This window comes from Balearica regulorum, chromosome 7 (assembly GCF_011004875.1).
Source record: "Balearica regulorum gibbericeps isolate bBalReg1 chromosome 7, bBalReg1.pri, whole genome shotgun sequence".
Lineage (NCBI taxonomy): Eukaryota > Metazoa > Chordata > Aves > Gruiformes > Gruidae > Balearica > Balearica regulorum.
The window spans coordinates 20349313-20372590 of record NC_046190.1 but is presented as its reverse complement, the minus strand read 5'-3'; the positions used below and the strand labels follow the sequence as shown (position 1 = coordinate 20372590).

Below are 23278 nucleotides of genomic sequence, written 5' to 3'. Positions count from 1 at the left end.
CCTTGATGTAAAAGGGCAGCCCTTCAAGAAACTTGTGTATGTGAGTGTGGGGGGGGAGGAGGAGAGGCAAAGAGGACTTCCCCAGCTCCAGGGTGTTTCTATTCAATTCTCCTTCCACAGCCTGTGAAACTTTTGTTCCTAAGCAACAGCAATGCTAGGTCCTTGGAGATCATTAGCATAATGTCTGGTTCCAGCATGCAAGCTCAAGCTGGAGGGAAAAGAACTGAACGACATGCAGTGCCTGGAAATGTTAGACTTCAAATTATGCAGAAAGAAAAAGCATCTGGACCTAGTTAGAAGCTGTTCATCAGCTTCTAATGTTGCCTTAACTGTCCATTTTAGTCATTTGGCTATTTCATTTTACTTGGCTGTAACACAGTGTCAGATACTTTCGTGTGTGTGTGTGTTAAAACTCTCAACATTTGTGATACCATCCTTAGCGCATGCCAGATCAGATAGATATGGATGCAGGCAGAAAGGCTTATTCAGCGGTACAGCAGAGAGAATATGAGCTGCAGTTTATATTCATCTATGTCAGACCCTTCAAGAGTGTAGTTGGTACAATTTGTCTTTGTAGCATGTGAATTTACTGGAATTTGTCTCTGTGACTAGGGCTACTGAGCTCAAACTTTTAGTAACCAATTGTAATAATTTCAAAATAGTGTCTGGAAAAAAAGAACTATGGATGAGAAATAGCTGTGTGTTTTGTAGCAGGTATTGTTCACAGGAGATGCAACACTGAGGTTCCTCTCTTGCTGATAAGGGGTCTGGGATATTATTGGCATAAAGAGGCTGATGACATTGATGTGCTTGCCTGATTCCATGATTGGAGATTGCATTCTGCTCACCTCAACAAATTCATTAAATTTTCTTGATGTTTTTCTTCTGTGACCTGAAGTGTACCTGGGTGCAGCGCTTCTGTGGTGGAACTGTTATCCCTTTAAGCCTGTGAATACACATGGTGCAAACAGTATTCTGTAAATGAGAGAGATTCCTTTGCCCCTCCCTAACCCATTTAATACAGCCTACTTCAAGAAGCCCTACTTTAATATTATGCTTTTTTATAAATTTTGTATTATATCTCTATTCTTTGAGCACAGAGTAAGAATACCGAGGAGGTGGACTGGTACAATCAAACAAGGAGGGCCCTGTGCCTTTCTTCTACAGTAATCTATCCTAACACGTTTCTGAGGTTTGAAAGAGACTTGATTGTTTTACAGGGAAAACTGACATTCCTGTTACGTCTTCTTTCCTCTTTTAGTAGTATGACTTGGACCTAGGTTGTGGCTTACAAGGAAGGGGATTTTCCTCACAATATTTTTGGTAATTGCAAAGATCCTTTAAGAAAAGTGGTTTTAGGAGAGCCTCGGCACTGTTTTTCAGGCTTAAGAAGTCTGAGGGACAGAAGACAAAAAGAAAATGAAAGCAGCTTTGTGAAATTGAAGAACCCAATTAAGTTTATTGGAATTTTAGTATTAATTTCAGTGGGGGCAAAACCTTATCCTTTTGAGATTATCTCATCTGCAATGAATCTCCAAATGGGTTGAGGTCCACCTGTCTCTAGCAAATGGAGAGCACTGGCTATCACGAGAGTGAGATCATAGCCTGATGTTAATGGAAGAGGGATTAATAAATCACTTATGCATAGTGTAGCCAAAGGTGGCTCATCATTAGTACACATCATGCTTAGATTCTGCTGTGGCTAGTGCCCTACAAATACCGTAGATTTAGATATAGATAGATATGTAGGTACTTCTCTTGACTTCATATAACTTAACCCCCTCTTGAAGTTTAGTTATTTACATTTATAAAACACTCTGTTTCTCTTTCAAACTAGCCTTTGATTATTTATTTATTTTTAAATAAAATAAATTTGGTTGCATAGCTGCAGTTGATCTACTTTGAGCTTTTGCTCTGTTGGCTTGTGAGGTGCTGGCTGGAGGAATGCTGATTAATTACCAAGGAGAAAGGAGGAATAGGCTTGAGCTGCCTGTAAGGCAATTCATGTTCTGAGCCCCCCGGAGTCAACAAGGGAGAATGCAGTATTCCAGATCTCTGGGGACTTAGAGGGAGCATCCTGCCTGGTCCTCTGAGACCCAGGATGACTTTTACAGGGGAGCAACTACATTTAGTCTTGCATATTTTGATGATGTGGTGAACTCATCAAACTCCTTTGAGTTACATAGTGGCTTCCAAAGTCAGCAGAGAGAGGTTGTTTTGACCCTTGTAGAGTCCTTATTAGCTGTTTAGGGCTTCTGAAAAGCAAAGCAAGAGTTCCACTAGAGGGTCATGGCACTCACAAGTCAACATATATTATGCATATTTGCATAACATAGACTGGCCCAGTTTAGTCCTGTGTATAGTACTTTAGTTCCCCTATAATGCTCCCACTTTAAAATGTTGGAGGACTGATGGATTGAGCAAGTTTGTGTGTTACATAACCCCCTGCTTTCTAACTCTGCCATAAATCCAAAATAAACCTGGGCAGTTTTAGTGAGCGTCTGCCCTTGTAGAAAGAGAAGAACCTAACCTGATCCCTCTGTGACACACACCCTAATCCAACCACGCTTCAAATAATGCCAGGAATCCTGATCCTGTTCCATCCCTTTAAGATCCTCTCTCTGAGTTACAAATGTCTGTTGGAGACCTTACAAAGGCCAGTGGGGCAGAGCTCTGTGAAATCTATATATAGTGCGAGAGGGCTTAATTGTAAAGAGTAAACGCTTATAATATCTGTTCTACTTCAGAATTCCTACATTCTTGAGCAATATGTGGCTCAAACTGGGGGTGCAGTATCACTGTAACATTAGTCAATGGACTTTCTCCTGATTTATACTGTGTAAATTAGACCATCTTATCTATTATTTTTTTGGACAAAGAGTAAAGATCTTATTTTCCCATATCAGATATGAACTACACCTTTTTGTGTTGCCTGTTTTCTATAAATATAGCATGTCATTGTTAGGTTTCATGTGCTTAGCAGGAGAACTAAACAAAGCTTAGGAGTTGTAGACCATGAGCTAAAATTGGGCCTTTGTTTCATGTTTCTTCATGGAATAGGTTATTACTTAGGCTATGCAAAATTCGTCCCTCAAATACACACTTTTCTCTGAAGATAGTGTCTAAGAAAAGAACAAAATACTGTGTTGAGTGAAATGTAGTGGTTTTCCTTTATGTACACTATTAACTGGTCCAGGAGTGAATAGGCAGTAAAATAATGATTAATAATCATGACAGATAGTTTACAAGGATTTACTACTGCAAATTCAATAAAACTGTAATGATCGTAGACCATTCTGGTGTTTTATTTAGATCTTTGAGGCTGCTTTAAGCCTAGCTTTGTGGATTTCTGGTGTGATCCAATACAGAGCACAAGAGTGCAAAATAGTGGCTAGTTATTCCTGTAGAAGTTTTACAATCTATGGCTGAACTGATTTCCTTGCACTTTGAGAAGTTAGTAATCCTGTCTCTGAGCTGGCACTTTAGGATTAAAGTTGTACACTCAAAGGGGAAAGCATCTCCTACCACCAGTTATATCATGTCACGTCAGTAACCCTGTTTATTTTGGCAGATCAGAAGTTTCTTTAATCCAGAAGCTGTCACTTGTCTCAGTTTGATCTCTAGGAATTGACAAGAGCAAGTCTATGGCCTTCAGATAGTGACACGCCTTCTAGTTCAGTATAGTTGAAATGTTACTTTTGTTTGCTCAGAACCTTTGACCCTTGCACGTTTTTAGGTGAATTCCCATATTTAGAATCTGCCTTCAGCTGGTTTGTTTTTTGTTTAAAGTTCCATTAAAAAGTTGCATTTTGGGAACAAAGAAAGTGGAAAAAACATATTTAATCTATTACTTTTAAAAAATTATAAAAATGAAAACCCATTTTTAAGGACTGCATTAGTTTCCAAGTGTTTTGTGCAAAAAATATCTGTGATATGGAGACTGACACACCTCTGTTTTCATGCTAGTATTTTCAGAATAGAAACAGACAGTCTTAATGGTACCTATCACTAGCACTCTAACTCTACAGTGGGATGAGGTTGCGATAACAGACTGATTAGCAGTGTGGCTTAGCTCAGAACAGCTGAGGAGGATGGTGTCCTCAGCTGTCCATCTGCCTCTGCTGCAGGGGCATCTTCTCTGCCTGTGAGTCAGCTTCTGAATTCTTGCAGTTTACCATGTGGCATCACTGCTGCAGTTTGCAGTGGTATAAGGCAAACAGAATCCATACTTAGCACTGCCACCCTACTTCATGCTTTTTTTTCTTTATTAAATACCATACTTTAAGCGGCACTTCATTCAGGAGCAGACTGGCAAGTAGCTTAGGGAGAGTCAGCATGTCATTGGGAGAGTGACTGACAGTGATAAATTCATCAGCTATCTGAAGCTAGGCCATGCCTGTTCATCAGACAGAGCCTTCCTTTCTAATGAAAGCAGTAATGAAATTTGTATGGTGCAGCACTAACCTAACCAATAACACTCTGATTTTGGAATTATTTGGTCAATGATGAAACCTCAACATTCTTCCAGTCTTGGTGTTCTCTTGTTTCTGTGGGATGAGACCAGGGGGCACAGGGAGCACAGATGTTAATGTATTGACTTTCTCTTACTGTTCTGAAGCAGGTTATTTCAATTGAATGTTTGTTCCTTACAGGAAACACTCAGGAGGAGAAAAGACAATGCTTCAGAAGTGGCAGGTAAGCTAAATCTTGGCTGCACGCAGTTAAGTGAAGAATTTCAGCACCTGTCTGCGTGTCCGTGCACAGATATGTGTGTATGTATGTACTTCAAGGCCTAAGCTGTTCTCTCGCTGCTGGAGGTGAGGTTATTGGCAAGAGGAGCAGAGTATTTACATCCGGCTATTGCAGAGGTTTTGGCTTCCTGCTGTGAAACATACAGTGCTACTGGCTGGCAGATTAAGTGTGATTTTTATGCACATTTTTAAACTGAGACCAAAGAGAGCCACCTAGTTGAATGACTGTTCACAGATCATCTGTACATCTAAATCAGTGCACCTCTTGTTTTCCTAGATGTTTTCTGAGCTGAGATGCATTTACTTGCACGTACTCCTGATCTTGGTGATCCAAGACACATTGAAGAAATCTGTATCATCTTGTTTACATGTAGTGCTTCGTGCAGTCTTTTCTGTACAGGTAGTTCTCCAGGATTTTCCAATACACAGATTGCATGCATTTGGCTCAGTTTAAATTGGGGAAAAAGTGATCCGTTATGCAAATACAGCATAAAAACAATGGGTGATTATAGACAAATGCAAATGGCCTGCCTGAAGAAGAGCCAGAATGAAAACTCAGATTCTGTTGAATGGATTGTTATATAAGAGATTTTGTGCTGATCTGAATGGCAATGGGTCTTTGATTACACTATTTATAATTCTCGTCCTGGTGGACCTGGGAACCACAGGGCTCTGAGGGTCCCTTTGAGGCATGGTCTTCAGGGGTGGAGTTAGGAGATTTTAATGCTTGTTTCCTTTCCCTGGCAGAAAAGGGAGATCAGCAACTTTGATTACCTCATGTACCTGAACACATTGGCTGGCCGCAGCTATAATGATTACATGCAATATCCTGTGTTTCCATGGGTCCTCGCTGACTATCACTCCAAGGTCAGTACTTGCTGCAGCATTCTATGCTTTCTATGACAGCAACCATACAAAGGTTTGTTGACTGATGCAATTGAAGCAGAGAGGTCTAAACCAAGTGTTCAAAAGTTGGGATAGTTAATTTGAATTGTACTGATTCTTTATAGATTAGCCTTATTTTCAAATCACCATGCTCAAGATCATGTTCTGCCTCAGAAAGGTAGATGAACATCTGTCAAATACATTCATAGGTAAGGGCAGGCTGCATCAACTCAGCAGGTAGCCAGGGACAGGCTTCTGTGACCCCTTACATAGAGGTTTGGACAGAAAAGCCTTGAGAGCAATTTGCAACTTGCCAGGTTCCTTATTTGTGAAGCTCTTTGTACATGCTATCGTTTCAGTGGCACATGCTGCCACTCTTTCCAAGTCTCATCCCAGTTCTGGAGATGGGAGTTTCAGTGCTGAGTCTGTGGCCTTCTTGTTCCAGCACAGCCTTGCTGCTATTCAGTGTCACTGAGCTGGTCATGATGTCTAAGAACTCAGGGATATAAAAGTCTACATCTTTGCTGGTTTTGCATTTCAGACTCTAAACCTTACTAATCCTCATACATTTCGGGACCTGTCAAAGCCCATGGGAGCACAGACTGTGGAGAGGAAACACAAGTTCATCCAGCGCTACAATGAGGTGGAGAAGAGTGAGGGTGAGTATTTTAGGAGACTAACAGACAGCAAAGGCTTGACTCCCCTCAGGCCTTTGGGGTTGCTGGTGAATCCCTTGGAAAAGATCACCCAAAATCTTTCCAGAGATGTGGCTAAGGGAAGCACCATGCAAGAAGATCCTTTTGCTTCTGGGTACAAATTGGTTGAGGATTCAAGGAGAAATGACTCCTGCAAGTGCTGCCTTATGTACCTTATACTGCTGCATTCTGTTCTCTTCCCTTGCGTAGGAAGAGATACTACAGCAAAAAGCAATGTTCCCTAGAAAAGACTGCTCTGTTAGCTAAGCTACACGCATTAGTCTTGCTTGTTAGCTAAACTGCATGTAGAAGACTGCTGCACACAGCTTAGCTAACAGTTACTTTAAGAAAAGGAAACAGGACATTTAGGCTGTTGACCTCTGGAGATCAAGACCTTTTTTGGTACTAATGGGGAAGGGGATGGTCTGGAAAGTTAAAGGCCTTATTCTTCAGAGAATGAAATGTGGAAGGCCAAAAAAGACTATACAGAGATGGTAGTAACTGCACATTCAATGAAAATATGCAATGTGTGCTTTTGCTCACAGATACTTGAACACATCTGCTTTAAAGACCTGCTCTCTATTTAGTTGTGCTGTGGTAACCAGATGCTATGGGCTTGAAATAGTGATATTTTGCATTGGAATCTGATTTGTGTCCAATTTCCAGGAGACCTGTCAGCCCAGTGCCACTACTGTACTCACTATTCATCAGCAATTATAGTGGCATCTTACCTGGTCCGAATGGAGCCATTTACCCAGACCTTCTGTTCTCTGCAGGTAAGGGGCAAGATAGCTTCCCTCCTACACCTCGTTATGAACCATGTAGCACATTATAGTGGCTGTGTAATGAAGGAGGATTAATTCTTTTTATGTTTTCTGTATGGTCTATGCTATGTCTGTTGAATTCAGTGAAAACATCTTAATGGGAGCATGATTGATGCCCGATGATCTTTTTTTCTGAGGGAGAAGGATTGTTTAGTTTTGGTCTTGTGATGCATTTTGTAAGAGCTGAGGCATGTAAACAACTAGACAATGTTTTACTACTTGTCTGAACATAAACTTCTGACTTTGGGGCATATGAGACTTCCATGCTCAGTATTCAAAGCCCAAGTGCCCACACAATAATGCGGCTACAGGCAAGCATTTGGAGCTGGCTGTGGTGGCATAAAGAACATTCCTGGGCCGGATGAGGATGCACAGGTTCTGGTGGGTGGGTAATAATAGGGATCATAGGATCAGTTCCTTGAAGGAGAAATGGGGTGAGACTACATCCAGTGCTCCAGAAGGACTGTTTTGTTTTAGCTGGTTCTGAACTTGGCACTGGTTTATGGTGCCAAAAGCACGCACCATGGAATTGAATTTCATGGAAACTGAACTTTGTGCTTACCTTTCCCAGCTTGTCAGCCTACAGGTTCACCAAATTTCCTGACTGCCTTCATCAACAGGCAGTTGGTGACACCCAAGCACAGACACTTGGGCTGTAGCAGACAGTTGTTACCCTTATTTCTGGAACATGTGTTGTGTTATAGCAGGGTCTACCAGGAGAACAGGTCCTCAAAAGTGTATTTTTTTAAGGAGTATCTTGATGGAATCTGCCTATCCTTATGGAGCAATGTGAGGGATATCACTAGGCCAGATATTTCGCACTCAGACTGCTGTATGTATGGTGAAGGCTGGTCATGCCTCCTGCAGCTTTCCAAGTGCTTTGCTGTTGTGCTTGTCTTTTTTCTTTCTCTCTTTCTTTTTTTTTTTTTAATGAACTAATACACATAAAGTGCTGTGCTAATTAAGTAATAAGCCCTATGATATTGGCTGTTACCAGCAGTAGCTGATGGGTTAGTGAACCACCTGAGGCATTGGTTACCATCGCACTCTGTGAGCCATATGTTAGCTGCAGTCATGAATGACTGCGGAGTAGTTATTTCTTGTTGTAAACAACAAAGGCTGCTGTATTTCACTGGCACGCTTTTCATGCACAGCAAGTTCCCAGCCTGAGTAGCTGCTTTGCAACTGTGTGTGATAAGCAGGTAACCAGCATTTTTGTGGGGATCATTATCTTTAGAGGCTGCTGAGATCTGAAGCTCTCAAAATTTTATCTGGCTGTGAATCCACTGAAACTGTTGAACTTCTCATTCCTTTGCTCTTATGTTGCTGCATGTTCAGCTGAGCTCCTTGCTGTCATGTCCCCCAAGTGACTGGTCCTGTAGTGGCTTAGGAATTGCTAACTGTGAGAAGCAGTCAGGCAAACAGCAAACCTGAGAACTGTATGGTCAAGTCAAGAGCAGGTTGGAAATGGAGTACTCCCAAACTTAAGACCTTGGAAAGGTGCTGAGCTGGGAGCTGTGAAAGCTTCTCAGCATCTTAAAAAGTGGGAAAGCTATGCTTATAGCTGCAAACTGCCTGTCTGAATGCACATGACAAGGAAATGCAACAACTTGGGTGCACCCCTTCTGAAAAATGGATGATGGCATAACATCCTGTCAAGTCAAAGAATTGATTTGCACCTGATAACAAAAGGTGGCAGTGAGGAAGCATTGCGTCTAGTAAGAGAACTGTACAGGAGTTTACAAAACATTATTTCTCATTTTATTTAAGTCTATTGAGATATGACTCTGGAAAAAAGTGCGTATGTACTTTGCATATTGTACTGGAATGGATGAAAAACTGGCTCAGACACGTGCTGTATGGTACCTTTCACTTCGCCTTGGTCAAGTACCTCCTAGAATTCCTTTCAGGAATTGGTCTCAGCACCACAAAAAAGCAGCAAAGGTTTCTGTGTTTAGTGTCTTCACTGGAAAGGCATTCTAGGACCCCATGTGCTCAATAATTAGTGACACTTGCTTTTGATTCAACTCAGATTTTATCCCCTTTTATTCTTATCCCACTGTTGCATTTCAGCTAACAGGCTGATCATCTTTCCCGGCATTTACTTCTCAAAGAGAATAGGGTTCTTACTCTTCATTGTGTCACTGACTCTTGAGCAGTCATTTAAGCACTGTCTGCAGGTATTTACTGCTCAGCAATTCTGGGGTTGTAGTAAGTCTTTGCACCTTTGTAAGCATCTCTTAGAAACACTTTGAGGTCTTTGAGTTTAAAGTACCACTAAGGATCAGTGATACTTAGTTTTATAAATGTGGGAAGTTATAACTTCTCTCTAGAGATCATTTTGACTAGTTGCTTTGCATATACCCTGCTGAGCTGTAGTTTTAAAAATCATATTTTTCCAGTATTCCTGATGACAGTATAAGGCCTCTACTGAAAGGAAAGAAAACAGAGCCTTACTCTATCTAGCTATAGTAAGCCATAAGAGTTTATGCCAACCTGCAATCTAAAGGCATAAAACAATTCTTGATTCTCTTTTTCCCTTTCAGTGCAGTTTTTGCATTCATAGAGAGAGAAAACTCATTAATTTTGATATAAATATATGCAAATAAATTTATTAATATAGGAAATGGGAAAATCAGTTATTGCTTCCTTTATAAATAATACAGGCTTAAGTTTTAAAGATATTACTTTTCCCTAAAATGAATTAGACAGCCAGGGAAAATATCACATTTTTTCGTAGTGGTAATATCTTTAACCAGATTTGTTGCGCTAACAGCATTTCCTATGTATATATTATTTTTATTTAATACAGGTAATCTTTTTATTACAAATCATATTGTTTCTCAGGAGATTACCATCAGCTCTCATAAAAGCTGCAAAAAAAGATGAAAAAGCATCAATCACCACCAGACACAGCGTGCTGTGTGCAGATTAAATATACAAAACCCTTTAATATGCTTCAATGAGATACTTGTTAACTGTTGATTTATTTATAGTCCTCCTTCTACTCTGTTTTAATTTCAATTTGAATTTGACTCCGAGGGTCCCTGCCTAATAATGATCAAGAACAAGATGACCTTGTGCATCAGATTAACTCAAGCTAGGCTTACTCATGTGATTAGCCACTTTTTCACTCAGTCCCTTGAGTGGGTGTGGGAAGGCTTCACAATTGTCAGTGGTATGAGGAAGAAGGACATAAAATACAAGGAAGTAAAGTGGAACTATACTGTCATTTAGAGATGAGACTGGACCAAAAACCTGGCCAGAATTCACCTCAGGGGAAACACAGTCGGGGTATTTCCATCTGGAATATGTGTTGGCTTTTGGTGGGAGTCTATCTCAAAAGACAAGCAAGGAGATATGGATTCAGAACTTAGGGTTTATTGAATTCTGTATTTTGGTAGCTTATCCATGAGGGTCACTTCCTAACAAAAGATAATGGCAAAAATTATTTCTTGATTTGCAATTCCCAGACTTAGCAGAGTTTGTAGATCCAAAGGAGTTGCATCGTAAGTGTGCAGATGCCCTGGGAGTCAAAGGACAGTGGTTCTTACCATCAGAAACCAATACGGGAACTGCTGCTCAGGGTTCTTCTGGTCCATGGGAGTGGGATCCCATCCTTACAGCATGAGGATGCTTGGATGTTTCTATTTAGTGGAATGCAAGTCAAAGCTTCAGTTGACTGTTACTGTGCAGAAGGACAGCATCTTCCTCACCTGGCACATGCAACAGTCTACAGGCAGAGAGCAAACCAAAAGCTATCAAGTTTTCTCAATAGGTCAGCCATAAACAGAACCTGACTGCATCTCATTTATTAGTAGATTCAGTCTTGTACCAGCTCTGGGTTTTAGTGTCTTCATTCTGCAATCCTGCTGGCCTGGTCTTTTTGCCCGGTGAAGCAGCTTTGAGGACTGAATGGTTGAGGATGAGCAATTGTTCATACACTTTTCACTGCACTGCAGAACTGTTTAAAGATACTTGTTCTATCTTTGACAATCTAGCTTGAGCCTTAACAGTGGGATGTAGTGTTATGTCCCATGACATATAATCCAAATTAATTAACCCCAATGAGAAATACATATATTAGCCTGAGAACAAGTTGCAGTTGGGCAGCTATACTGCTGTCAGTACCTGGACTAGGTATTGAGAAACAATTTGGTTCTATCACTTTATACAGTTAAAAAGTCACCGTTCTTCTGAAACAGCTTGTTCATTCTGACAAACTCATTCAGATGATCTCCATAAACTGATTGGCTATTTGGTTATTTCCATTGTTGTGGAAATTTTATATTAAATTCTTTCATGCTCAATGTAGAGATCCTTATACACAGGCAAACCTGGATTTTCACAAATGCATATATTATCTGAAATCTCATTAGAAAATCTTTTAGGAATTATGGTAAGGCATATATGCTTCATTCAGTGAATTATATTATTATTAATATTAATTGTTGTTATTGTCTTTCTTCTTGAGGCCTTAGTTCAGAGTGATGTCTGGGGCTACTAGGGCTGCTTTTGTCTAGTGTTTGACTCTCATTAAACTAAACATGTTCAAATGATCTCAGGATATGATGTAGTTTGTTTCTTCTTCTTTACATACTAATTCAGCTTGGGACCCAGACATTCTTCCCTTCTTCCTCCCTTTAAGCTGTCCCTCATTGCCATAAGGAATAAACTGTCCCTTCTGGCTCGTGCCCACTGCGCCTTTCTTGTTTTCCTGGATCTGATTAATGTCATTTGAGTGGTACCCCCTTTCCCCAAAGACTTTTCTCCGAAGGATTGCACATAAGGTTGCGACCCAAATAGTTGTGAACAGCTGAAGTGAAAGCACTGAAGTTGTGTCCACAGGCCTGCAAATCACTTTGGGATGAAAGGAATTAATTGCCTTCAGAAGCATTAATAATGGGTACACTGATATTCTCAAGCTGCCCATGATCATTTCAGCTTGCCTCTGTGTTATTGCAAGCTATGCTAAGACTCCAAGCTTTATGGTATCTTCAACCTACAAAGCTACAAATCAGGACTAAGACAGCCCCTAATATAAGGTCACAGTAAATAGAGCTGTGACAGATCTTGAGGTATCACCTAATCAAACATGTGATGAGGTGATGTGTTGGTTTTGCGTGGCAAGGTTTTGGTAGTGGGGGGGCTACAGGGGTGGCTTCTGTGAGAAGCTGCTAGAAGCTTCCCCTGTGTCTGATAGAGCCAATGCCAGCCGGCTCCAAGACGGACCCGCCGCTGGCCAAGGCCAAGCCAATCAGCGCCTCTGTGATAACATATTTAAGGAAGAAAAAAACAGTTAGAGGGTGCTTTTGCAGCCAGAGAGAGGAGTGAGAAGATGTAAGAACATCTGCAGACACCAAGGTCAGTGAAGAAGGAGGGGGAGGAGGTGCTCCAGGCGCCGGAGCAAGATCCCCCTGCAGCCTGTGGTGAAGACCATGGTGAAGCAGGCTGTCCCCCTGCAGCCCATGGAGGGAGGATGAGGGGGTGTAGAGATTCCACCTGCAGCCCGTGGAGGACCCCACACCAGAGCAGGTGGAGACACCTGAAGGAGGCTGTGGCCCCGTGGGAAGCCCGAGCTGGAGCAAGCTCCTGGCAGGACCTGTGGATCTGTGGAGAGAGGAGCCCACGCCAGAGCAGGTTTGCTGACAGGACTTGTGACCCCGTGGGGGACCCACGCTGGAGCAGTTTGCTCCCGAAGGTCTGCACCCCGTGGAGGAGACTCACGTTGGAGAAGGCCGTGAAGGACAGTCTCCCGTGAGAGGGACCCCACGCTGGAGCGGGGGAACAATGAGTCCTCCCCCTGAGGATGAAGAAGCGGCAGAAACACCGCGTGAGGAACTGACCGTAACCCCCACTCCCCGTCCCCCTGTGCCGCTGAGGGGGGCGGAGGTTGAAGCCGGGAGTGAAGTTGAGCCCGGGAAGATGGGAGGGGTGGGGGGAGGTGTTTTTAAGATTTGGTTTTATTTCTTATTCCTCCACTCTGTTTTGCTTAGTAATAAATAAGATGAATTCCCTCTCTAAGTTCGGTCTGTTTTGCTCGTGATGATAATTAGAGAATGATCTCTCCCTGTCCTTATCTCGACCCGTAAGTTTTCTTTCATTGTACCTTTTCTCCCCTGTCTAATGAAAGAGGGGAGTGATAGAGCGGCTCTGGTGGGTACCTGGCCCTCAGCCAGGGTCAACCCACCACAGGTGATTATTGCAGAATTGGCTAAGATTCTGCATCTGCTTGTTATTTAACAGAATATTCACACTGCAGTCTTTTTGCCTGTCTCCATTTCACAGGGTGGGAGTTTCGATGTTGCAGACAGGATGTTTCACAGCGTCAAGAGCACGTGGGAATCAGCATCAAAGGACAACATGAGTGATGTCAGGGAACTCATTCCTGAATTTTTCTACTTGCCAGAGTTCCTAACCAATGCGAATCACTTTGAACTTGGTAAGTGCTAGAAGGGACTTCAGTGTTCCCCTTCTGCTCCCCAGCGTCCTGCCAAGGGAAAAAGTCCAGATCACATGTTGGGAGCTGATCCCTAACTATGCTGACTGATGAGGCTCTCTAGTGATGACAGATCAATTTTTATTAAAATAAGACTACCAGAATACAAGCTTCTGATATCCGAATGCTATCCGAAGACTCATGTTTCTAGCTTAGAAGGATTGTAGCTCCTATTAGTTACTGTGCAAAGGAATTGCACATTTTGTCAGACAAAAGTAGATTTCAATATAAACAATCTAGATGACTGCTTTTGAAAATCTGGTTTGTATCATCACATCTATGTGGCTATGGACAACAGATTAATTTGACTTTTGGAGATGGATCAATTGTTAGATGGTGTTGGTGAAAGGTCTTTTTTTAAAATCTCATGTCTCTGGTGATTAAAGTTGCCAAATGTCCTCACTATCATCTTGAGAGTTTCTGCACAAACCATGTGTACTTGATCTATCATCCCTGGCCTCCAGCAGCATCACAATCTCTTCTGAATGTACAATAATAATAATAACGATAAAAGAATATACCAAAAAAAGTGATGCACAGCACAATTGCTCACCAACCAAAGCTGATACTCAGCTAGTTTTTGAGCTAAACTGCCTCCTGACCCACCCCTCTGTTATATACTGAGCATGACATCATATGGAATGGAATATCCCTTTGGCCAGTTTGGCTCAGCTGTCTTGGCTGTGGCCCCTCCTAGCTTCTTGGGCACCCCCCCACCTTCTTGTTAGCAGGCAAGTATGAGAAGCTGAAAAGTCCTTGACTGCTTAGCAAGAACCAAAAGCATCAGTGTGTTATCAACATTATTCTCATCCTAAATCCAAAACATGGTACTATATTAGCTGCTAGGAAGAAAATTAACTCTAGCTCTGCCAAAACCAGGACAATCAATGATGAAGGGTGAGAGAGAATCCAGAAAAAATACTATTCAGAAATAGTCATGGCAGTCCTGATTCACTTCACTTTACAGGTAATTCACATCATTTGCAATACAAAGCTGCTTCTTGTAGTGGACACAGGTTGGTTAACAATTAAGGCAGAGGAGAAATACTTTAAGAATCATCCTAAATTGGTGACGGTAAAAGCATCGTAACCCATGGAGTTGAGGTCTAGCTATAATTGTGTTTAAGATATTGGTGAAATGAGACATGCTAAGAAAAGGACAGAATGGGAAAAAGATGTTAGAACGTTGTTAAAAGATAAGAAAGAATTGGAGTAGTTTCATCTTGAGAGGTGGCTGAGAAACAGAGCCTTGCAGAAATCAAGATCCAGAGACTGACCTGAGTGGAATCAAGTGCAGGAACCTAAAAAAGACACCAGAATCTTGCCAATAGAGAACAAATATACAGGAAGATTTTACACTAGGAAAAGACAAGTATCTGTTCACTGCTACACTGTAAGGAAACTTGCAGTCCCAGATCTAAGCCTTAACTTAGAACTGAATTCATCCAGTTGCGCAAGACTGTGCTCTGATTTAAGAACATATGCTCACCTTCTGAAAGGAATCAGATTGCAAAGGACTTGAGAACAAAATCCCTCCCAGTGGCTTGTTTAGTAGAAATATCTGGCAGTTAGGCCTATGGGATTATGTATAAAAAGAAAGTTGTGCCAACAGGTTTGTCTTGTCTGAGTTTGCAGTCTGTGCTAGAATGGTTTGTGCTGAGGATGTGCATATTTTTACTGTAATAGTGACAGTTACTAGAGCATCTTCCTAGTGCTTTATTACTTGATCAGAAATCCTAGGAGAAATTGGTTCTGCAGTGCTCTATGGCACTATATTTGATGTAGAACCTGAAACAGCATGTGTGAAAATTAGCTCAATTTCCTTTGACTTCAGTGTTTTAGGAAAGCTGTTCCTATTTGCAATGTATGTGATTCTTGTTTTTAATTCTCTGTTTGTGATTCCTGCAGGCTGCATGCAGGATGGAACAGTGCTGGGAGATGTGCAGCTTCCTCCTTGGGCAGATGGGGATCCCCATAAATTCATTCTCCTGCACAGACAGGTCAGTAAATATCAAGATTTGTGTCAAAATGTTGAACTGGGTCCCACTGAAATCGAAACTCTGAAGGCCAGAGTCACAAAAAAAACTTTAGATCCAAATGCATCCTGCCTTTGCAGAGTTTGTGCTGGGTTCTCAACTTTGCATGTCTAATTGCCTGCCTAACAATTCACCCTGAATCAAGGCAAACTGTGTGAGGTTTATATCTAGATCTGTGGCATGGACCTGTCTCAGCCCGTAAGTGTATGTGTACATAACATAATGCATGCATATGGCATTTATATGCGTACAGTTCCATGTTGTTGCTAACCACCTGTGTGTTTATTTAAACTACCTACCTCCATCTCTGAGTCTGGCCAGGACTAAAATTATTTTTCTATTTTGGGGGGGAAAAAATGTAACGTGATTTCCTACCCTTAATAGAGTCAGCCTTGGCAATTTGAAAGCAAATAGCTTTAAGGTCCTGAGACTTACTGCAATTAGTGCTATCTGTTAATAGTTAGGGACTCTTCTGTATGATGTCACCTTCTACGTAGTAGTGAGTGCAAAGGCAATTCTGTATGAAGGCTGTTGCATTGAACACAGACTTTGCAGCAGAATATCTTGGTGCAGGTCTCTTTTTGTTAGAGCTAAAAAAGGAGTGGGCTGTGCTACAGTCCCCCTGCATTATCTCATCAGATTTCCTCTGGCAAAGGGAGTCGATCTGTATTTGTATATGTGTGCAAATTGTTGCTGTGTACAAGAAGAGTGATGATTATGTGGTGGGAATAAACAAATAGCCTGTGATTTTCAAGGCATTGCATCATCCTGGTTTGTCATATGTAGCTTCAGTTTCTGCCTCAGTGGGTTCTTGTCATCTCTCTTATGCTATGCCAGTCCTGCCCTTGGGCGTTCAGCTTCCACTCTCTATAATCTCTTTGTAGGTGATTGCATGCAAACTTGTGGCTACAACCATCTTCTCTATTTTGATATTGCCAAATAAGCCCCTCCTCAGCTGACCTCTCCAAATGTTGCTTCCTAAATCCTGTCTCTGACCTTACTGACTGCCTGAACTTTTTATTCCTGTTTTGAACAAAACTAGTGTCATACTCTTATCTTGTAAATACTCTTTTCTCCACTGTTCACTTAACCATTGACAGCAACCGTGATTCTCCCATTAAGTTACTGTTACTTTCATGTCCCTTGCTTAGCACATCTGCTGCATGCAGAGTCTACTTTTTGTGATCGTCCATACTACTAAACAATTTCCATGCTTTTCCTGGGCATTCTTTTGAATCTTTGTCTCATTCTTTCTGATGTCCTGATACCTTATTTGAAGTCACTACAGGGACAACTGGAAGGGGACCATCTTTGTTGTCTGGCATTATGTACAAATCTCTTTCCCCATGCCCTTACATTTTGAATTTCTGTATGGCTCCACTCTTCATACTTAAAGTGTGTCTCCTTTCCCTCTTGAGACCCTATGCATCTGATTTATTTGTTCTGGCCTCTTCTTACATCTCCTTCTCCCTGCAGCCACCTGGGTGCTGTCAGTAATCTAGCCTTAGTCTCATGTTTGGCAATGCCATTTTTATCCATGTTTGAAAAAAATAAAAAGTCCTTTATAAGCTGGTCCATGGGCTATGAAATCCATCCTTCTTCTATTAAACCAGTTTTAACAGAACAGGCTCCTGGTAGTGTGCATTATCTGTATATCTTACAAATAATTAATTGTTGTTAAAACATTATATTCTAAATATAAGTCAGTGCTTTGTAGCACTTGCACCCCATAGTGTCTTTATAGGTTCCTGATGCTTTGAACACTTTGGCTTGTGAATAACTCTGAGAGTGAGCCAGTTCAAATCTGGATTCATTTACACGTGCTCAGGTTACTCCTGTGAGTGAACGTGGACATGATCTGAGCCTGTGCTTGCCTACTTTTTTGTGCAGTAGTCTTGCCTTTGTTGCTTTTTTAGGACTGTTGAGTGATATATTTCATTTTTAGTTTAATTGATTAAGAGGCTCCCTTTAGTCTCTATTGTGAATTCATGACCTGAACACTTCAAATCTGTGTCAGAACAATAATGCTAAAAATATTTAAAAGAACTTTATTTTCTATCTTGTTACTTTACCTGTTTTGAAATGGATAACTTTTGCATCTACTTATTAAAAATGTTGTTTTCAATCGTTTTGAAAATGTGATTGAAAGTAGTCATCTACCACTTTTTGCTCCAGAATCCTGTCTCAATACATAAAAGCTTGTGAATTAATGATATTCCAAGTTGAGTGGTGTGGAGAATAGCTGCTTACTATTATTAGCAAGTCTCAAGTGTCTCCATGCTAAGTAGCTTGACTCAGTGGTGTGGTGCCACACAGTTTAGTAACCTAAGCCAGTACATTGAATTTACAGCATATTCAGTAACTAATCAGTCCCTTTACAGAAGCTACATTAATATATAGCTCCATTATTAGTAAAATAAAAGGATGTAATTTTTTCAAATTCAGATTTGGGCGGGAAGGATTTTAATACATGAGAAAATTTGAAAGTTGGACTTTTTATTCTGATTAGGAAAGAAAACACTATTCAGTGTCTGAATTTCCTCCAGAACCTGGCTTCCATCTTTCAGTCAGACTCTATCCTGTGCCTGTTTGCAACCTATTAGCTTGAGGGGATAGGGAGAGAATGTTTTTGCCAAAGAACTGAGATGCAGAGAGATTAAGAGCCATGTTCAGACTGCTTAAGCTCCTGTACAGACACAATAATAGGTATTACTGAGTCAGGCATCTCTGAAGGTGCCTAGAGAGAGACTTAGGGGCTCAGAGCTCTAGTCACACTGAAAAGTGGTGGAAGGGAAGAGAGACCTGAGTTTTCGTCAGTGCCCATAACCACATGATGACCTACGTCTGCTATGAGGAAGGAGATCCTTATGTATGTGTTGTCCGCGCCGCAGGCTCGCTGCTTAAAGTACAATCCTTGCTAAAATGAAGAGTTGAGCCTAGGGATTGCCCAATTCCTTCCCTTGCAGGGAAGCAACTCAGTTCTATCCACTGAAAATAGGTTTGGGCCACTGAGGTCAAACATACAACAGTTCCCTGATGTTCCTGAGTGACTCCAACCAAGGCATGTAGGTTTTGGGGCACTTTTAGGTTCCTTTCTCTGCACTGTTTCATGCTCTCTGTGACTTTCCAAGGTGCTTAGTCTCTATCCTCCAGTTTCCCAAACATGGGAAAGACAACACTGTCCTTCCCTAACAGAGTTGCTGCAGACAGAAATCCACAGATGTCTGAAAGCTGCTGTAATTTTACACTTTTTTAAAGAAAAACATAGGGAGAAATGCTGTCCCTTGTATTGTGGCTTGTGTGGAGTGTAAAGTACTGAGCTGTGCTTCTTACTGCTGGTGTAATGGTGGGCACTCCAAAAGCACTTAGATAAAATGGGGAACATCTGCTTTCCCCTTGTACTTTGGAGTAAGGGTGCAGCTGGAAATGAATCTATCAATCATCCCTGCATAGCATGGTTTTGCTTTCATTGTAGAGTGATCTCAGATTGTGTGAACTAGGTTCATTTTGGATGAAACGAAACTGAAAGCTGCACTCCAGTTGTGCACTCCAGATGCTGGTGGCATTCAGCCTGTGGGAGCAGACTAGATCTAGTTTGAAGTAAAGCCCCCACAGTGCATGTAATGTGGATACCGGGCCCTCTCTACCATCTGTTCTTTTCTACAGATCTGCTTCCACTGAGCTGCACTGTTTGATTACATTGGCACAGCTGATAAAACCACACAACTTTTACAAATTAGTTCAAATTTCAAATAGGAGCTGTTTAACAAATGAAAGATCATGTTTATAAATTGGTGTTATTATTGATTTGCCAGTCCTGATCAGACCTCACATGCAGGAGTCCAATATTCTCTCCAACTATTGCTGGTACTAGATGTTACACAGGGGGGTGCAAGAAATCTTGCTGTGGAAAGAAAGTTGATTAGCCTGCCTGGAAGAGTTCATCTAACCCTGAAGTAAAGAGAGATTTTGACTTCTGAAACACAAGGGTTTCTGTCTCCTCTGAAATCATCCACAAGACTGGAGGTACTTGTTACTGGTATGACGGTCATTTTTAGGAGGCTTCACAGTGAGTTTGGTACATTAAACAGATCCACGTCAACACTGTTCTGAGGTTTGGCTATTGCTTTGAAGAATATAAGAGCAAAGAATTGTTCTTGACATAAAATTTTGAGTAGCTCCCTGTTTCATGTTTAATAAGTTAGGAATATAGTCTACTAAAGAAATTTATTTGCTTCCTCCTTACACTGCAAGTTCTTCCTCCCTGGCCGGGCTTGTCATAGTGCTCAGTGAAATACTGAGGCTGCACAGTTGCAGCTCTGTTGGTTGCTTTGTTTTGCTCTGGCAGTGATGCTAGGCAAAATTTACAGTTTGTAATTCATGGACTAACTGCTTTTATTAATGAGGATGAGTTCTGAGTCTGTTCATAAGTGTTTTCCTGTTGTTTGCAGGGGACAGATTGTATGTCGTGCTTGCTCTCTGAGCTGCCCTGTGATCATTATAGCTGTGGGCAGGGTCATTTAAACCAGCTGCACTGGGTTAACTGTCTGCTCTGTGAAATGAGCCATTGTTCTGGATCCCATTAGCTTGTTTACTTCTGCTGTGCTTTGGGTGGGATGGTCTGCTTGGGAGACCTTTAACTGAGCATCAGGGAGTATTGCACAGTCAAATGATTTGGAGATAGGGAAGTATTTTTAATAATGCTTAACACTGCTGCTTGAATCATTGGGCAAGGCCATTTGGGAATGCACAAAAATTTGGTGAGGCAGGTGATGGCAGGGGCAGCAGCATTTAGAGAAGCCTCATGGGTTAGGTTGGCTATCCTGGAGGTGGGCAGAGATTCAACTCAAACTTATTGTCCACTGCTTATGAATGTGATGTCTGGGTCTTCCAAGTACAAGTTGTCCACTAAGATTACACTGAGCTTTCTAGGGAGTCCACACTGGGGTTGGATGTATTGCCTTGTTGCGTCTCTTCCAGTCTCCTCCGGTAGTAATTGTTTCTTCTGGTTCCATTAATCCACACACCTGTCACTATGGGTGGCAAATCTAATCAAAGTTAACCATTTCTTATTTTGGGGAAAAAAGTTCAGTCCCCAAGTTTTTCCAGGATGAGGAAATCTGGTGCTGCGACTCTTTCTGCTTAAGCCCTGCGAAGGTAGCAAAATGTTTCTTGATCAAACCCAAGCATTCTTGAAGCTTCTGTCATACAGCTGCCCTGCTGCACCCCAACTCTGCTATTGCAAAACCCCTTCCTTGTCTTGGCTTGCAGCACTCCTTGCCATTTCAGTACAACCTCTACGTTCTTTTTGGTTCGTGGCATGCAGCCTCTGCTGTATCTTTCAGACCCATCTTAAAGCCCCTCTGCTAGCCATCTCCCTTTCCAATCTGTGTTTATATGTATCTTCTCAAATAAAGTCTCTGCTACTCAGTGTGATTCATAACTAAGGCATATTTCTACAAATAGACTAGTACCTTAATTCACTTGTGATTTATCTATAGAGAAAAGTGCTGTCTAGTATCAAATACTAACAAAGTCTAGTATCAAAATACTAACAAATGTTTTTCTTATTTAAACCATCTTTTGTCAGTAACAGTATTGGTGAAGACATGATAGTACAGGCTTTAATGTATGCTGGAGGACATGCCAAGATCTGTGGAGTGCTTGCACTTTGCTTAGTGGAACCTGCCAGTGTTGTCTCTGAGGATATTGCTCCTGGTCTCTGCTGAATCAAGAACGCTGCACTCTGTCCTTCCTTTTTCTGTGGGGATCCACCCTTCATCTCTTTGGTTGCATTTTGTGAGGATCTGCTGGGTATGATGGTACTGGAGGAACTGAAAGTGTGAAGATTCACTTGCAGAGAATTTAAGTCTTCAGCTAGGATTGTAAGGTGGTAATGCATTTGTAATGGATACACTCTACTGAATTAATTAATTTTCTTTTGGTTTCAGGCACTGGAAAGTGAGTATGTCAGTGCACACCTTCATCGCTGGATAGATCTGATTTTTGGCCACAAGCAACATGGCTCAGCTGCGGTGGAGGCAGTTAACACCTATCACCCTTACTTCTATGGAGACAAGATGGACCTTAACAACATTAAAGATCCTTTGATTAAGAGCACCATCCTGGGTTTTATCAGCAACTTTGGACAGATACCAAAGCAGGTACCACTTTATCATGAGAGTAGACAGCATAATTTATTTTGGTTTTGTAGTATTTCAACTGGAAAGAAAGAATTGAAGCTTAAATCAGAGACATTTTCTGATTTAAATCTGCTGAAAGATGAGCTATAGACTTCTCCATATCATGTACTACATCAGAATGCACCCACCTACACGTGTGTGATTCCACTGTCTAATCATGCTGTTCCTGTTGTATGCCTGAGTTCTGTATGCCTGTATGTTTCTGATTTCTGCTCCTTCAGTACAGTCACGTGAGTAACCACTTGTCTGGGAATGGGTACAGTCAAATAAAAGCAGCTCAAAGTCTCACCTACACTTTTCTCTCTTCTGAATCACTGGGATTAGCTTCCTATCTCTGTGAGAAAGTAGTCTGACAAAAATGTAATCAGGGTAAGATTTTATTTTAATGAAGAGGTTCATGTATGACAATCCTGGAGTCTATGATTAAGGATTTAAACAGATGTGTCTCCTGCATGATCTGGCAAATAGAGGTTCATTTTTCAATGCCATTCCTTTGTTCTAGCTCTTCACGAAACCACATCCATCCAGGAATGCCCAAGGGAGAAGCTCATCAGGAAGAGAGACTGTGCTGTCCCTTCACTCAAGTGGAATTCTTCCTCCTTTTATGAGCAGCCTGCAAAATCTGAAGCTCTCACCAGTTACAATAAAAGGTGCTGCAGGGGCTGTGCTCCATTATGTGAGCTAATAAGTGCAGAATTCTTGGATGAGGTGAATCTGGATTTTCAAGAGCACAAAAATAGTCATACAGCTTTGTATGAGTTGGTACAATCAAGAACCTTTCTGCCAATTGTTGTTTGGAAGTCAGCCTTGAAAACACCCAAATGCTCAGGAGAAATATTGAGACTTCTGTTGTGGAGTTCAGAGCAGGTTTTTTTTTTTTATATAAGACAAGTAAATCTTTTCTCTCCTCTACATTCTGAATATGTTAAATTGAAACATAAAGCTCACTGTTTTCCATTGTTGTTATATCTCTTTATATTGAACAGCAAAGTAAATACTCCTGTTTTTCTGTTTTTAAATACTGTTTTTCTCCACTTCTTGATCTTCAATTCTTTTCTTTTTCTTCATCTTTTTCTTAGTCTGTTACTTTTCTTACAATGAAGAAGCCTGGAAAATTTCAATGTCTACTTTTTCATTCCTCAGTGGTGTTCTTTACATCCCATATCTTTGTGGGGACAGTGGGTTCCCATAGCTGTACTACAGAGGCTATTGGTGACATGCCCAGCATCCTCTGCAGTGGATGGCATAAGGCAGTCTGCCAATGAAAAGCTTAATGACACTACTGTTAAACCCCCTCCTTTGGAGCACGTCACTCCCTCTGCATGGATTTATGTGGTCCATTGGAAAGGAGTGTTTCCACTATTTTGTCTGGAATCTCAGTTGTA

At 41.3% G+C, this 23278-nt stretch overlaps 1 protein-coding gene across 5 annotated transcripts in view; it reads left to right on the top strand.

The window, feature by feature from the left end:
* The window catches only part of WDFY4 (WDFY family member 4), a 146595-nt gene that overhangs the window by 109351 nt on the left and 13966 nt on the right, over window positions 1–23278 (top strand). For all 5 annotated transcript variants that reach the window (XM_075758329.1, XM_075758328.1, XM_075758327.1 and 2 more), the window contains 8 exons: window positions 4653–4695; window positions 5499–5618; window positions 6178–6295; window positions 6998–7107; window positions 13444–13597; window positions 15563–15654; window positions 21642–21854; window positions 22396–22543. In XM_075758329.1, coding sequence (XP_075614444.1) covers window positions 4653–4695; window positions 5499–5618; window positions 6178–6295; window positions 6998–7107; window positions 13444–13597; window positions 15563–15654; window positions 21642–21854; window positions 22396–22543 — 998 coding nt within the window. The remainder of the gene's footprint in view (window positions 1–4652; window positions 4696–5498; window positions 5619–6177; window positions 6296–6997; window positions 7108–13443; window positions 13598–15562; window positions 15655–21641; window positions 21855–22395; window positions 22544–23278) is intronic.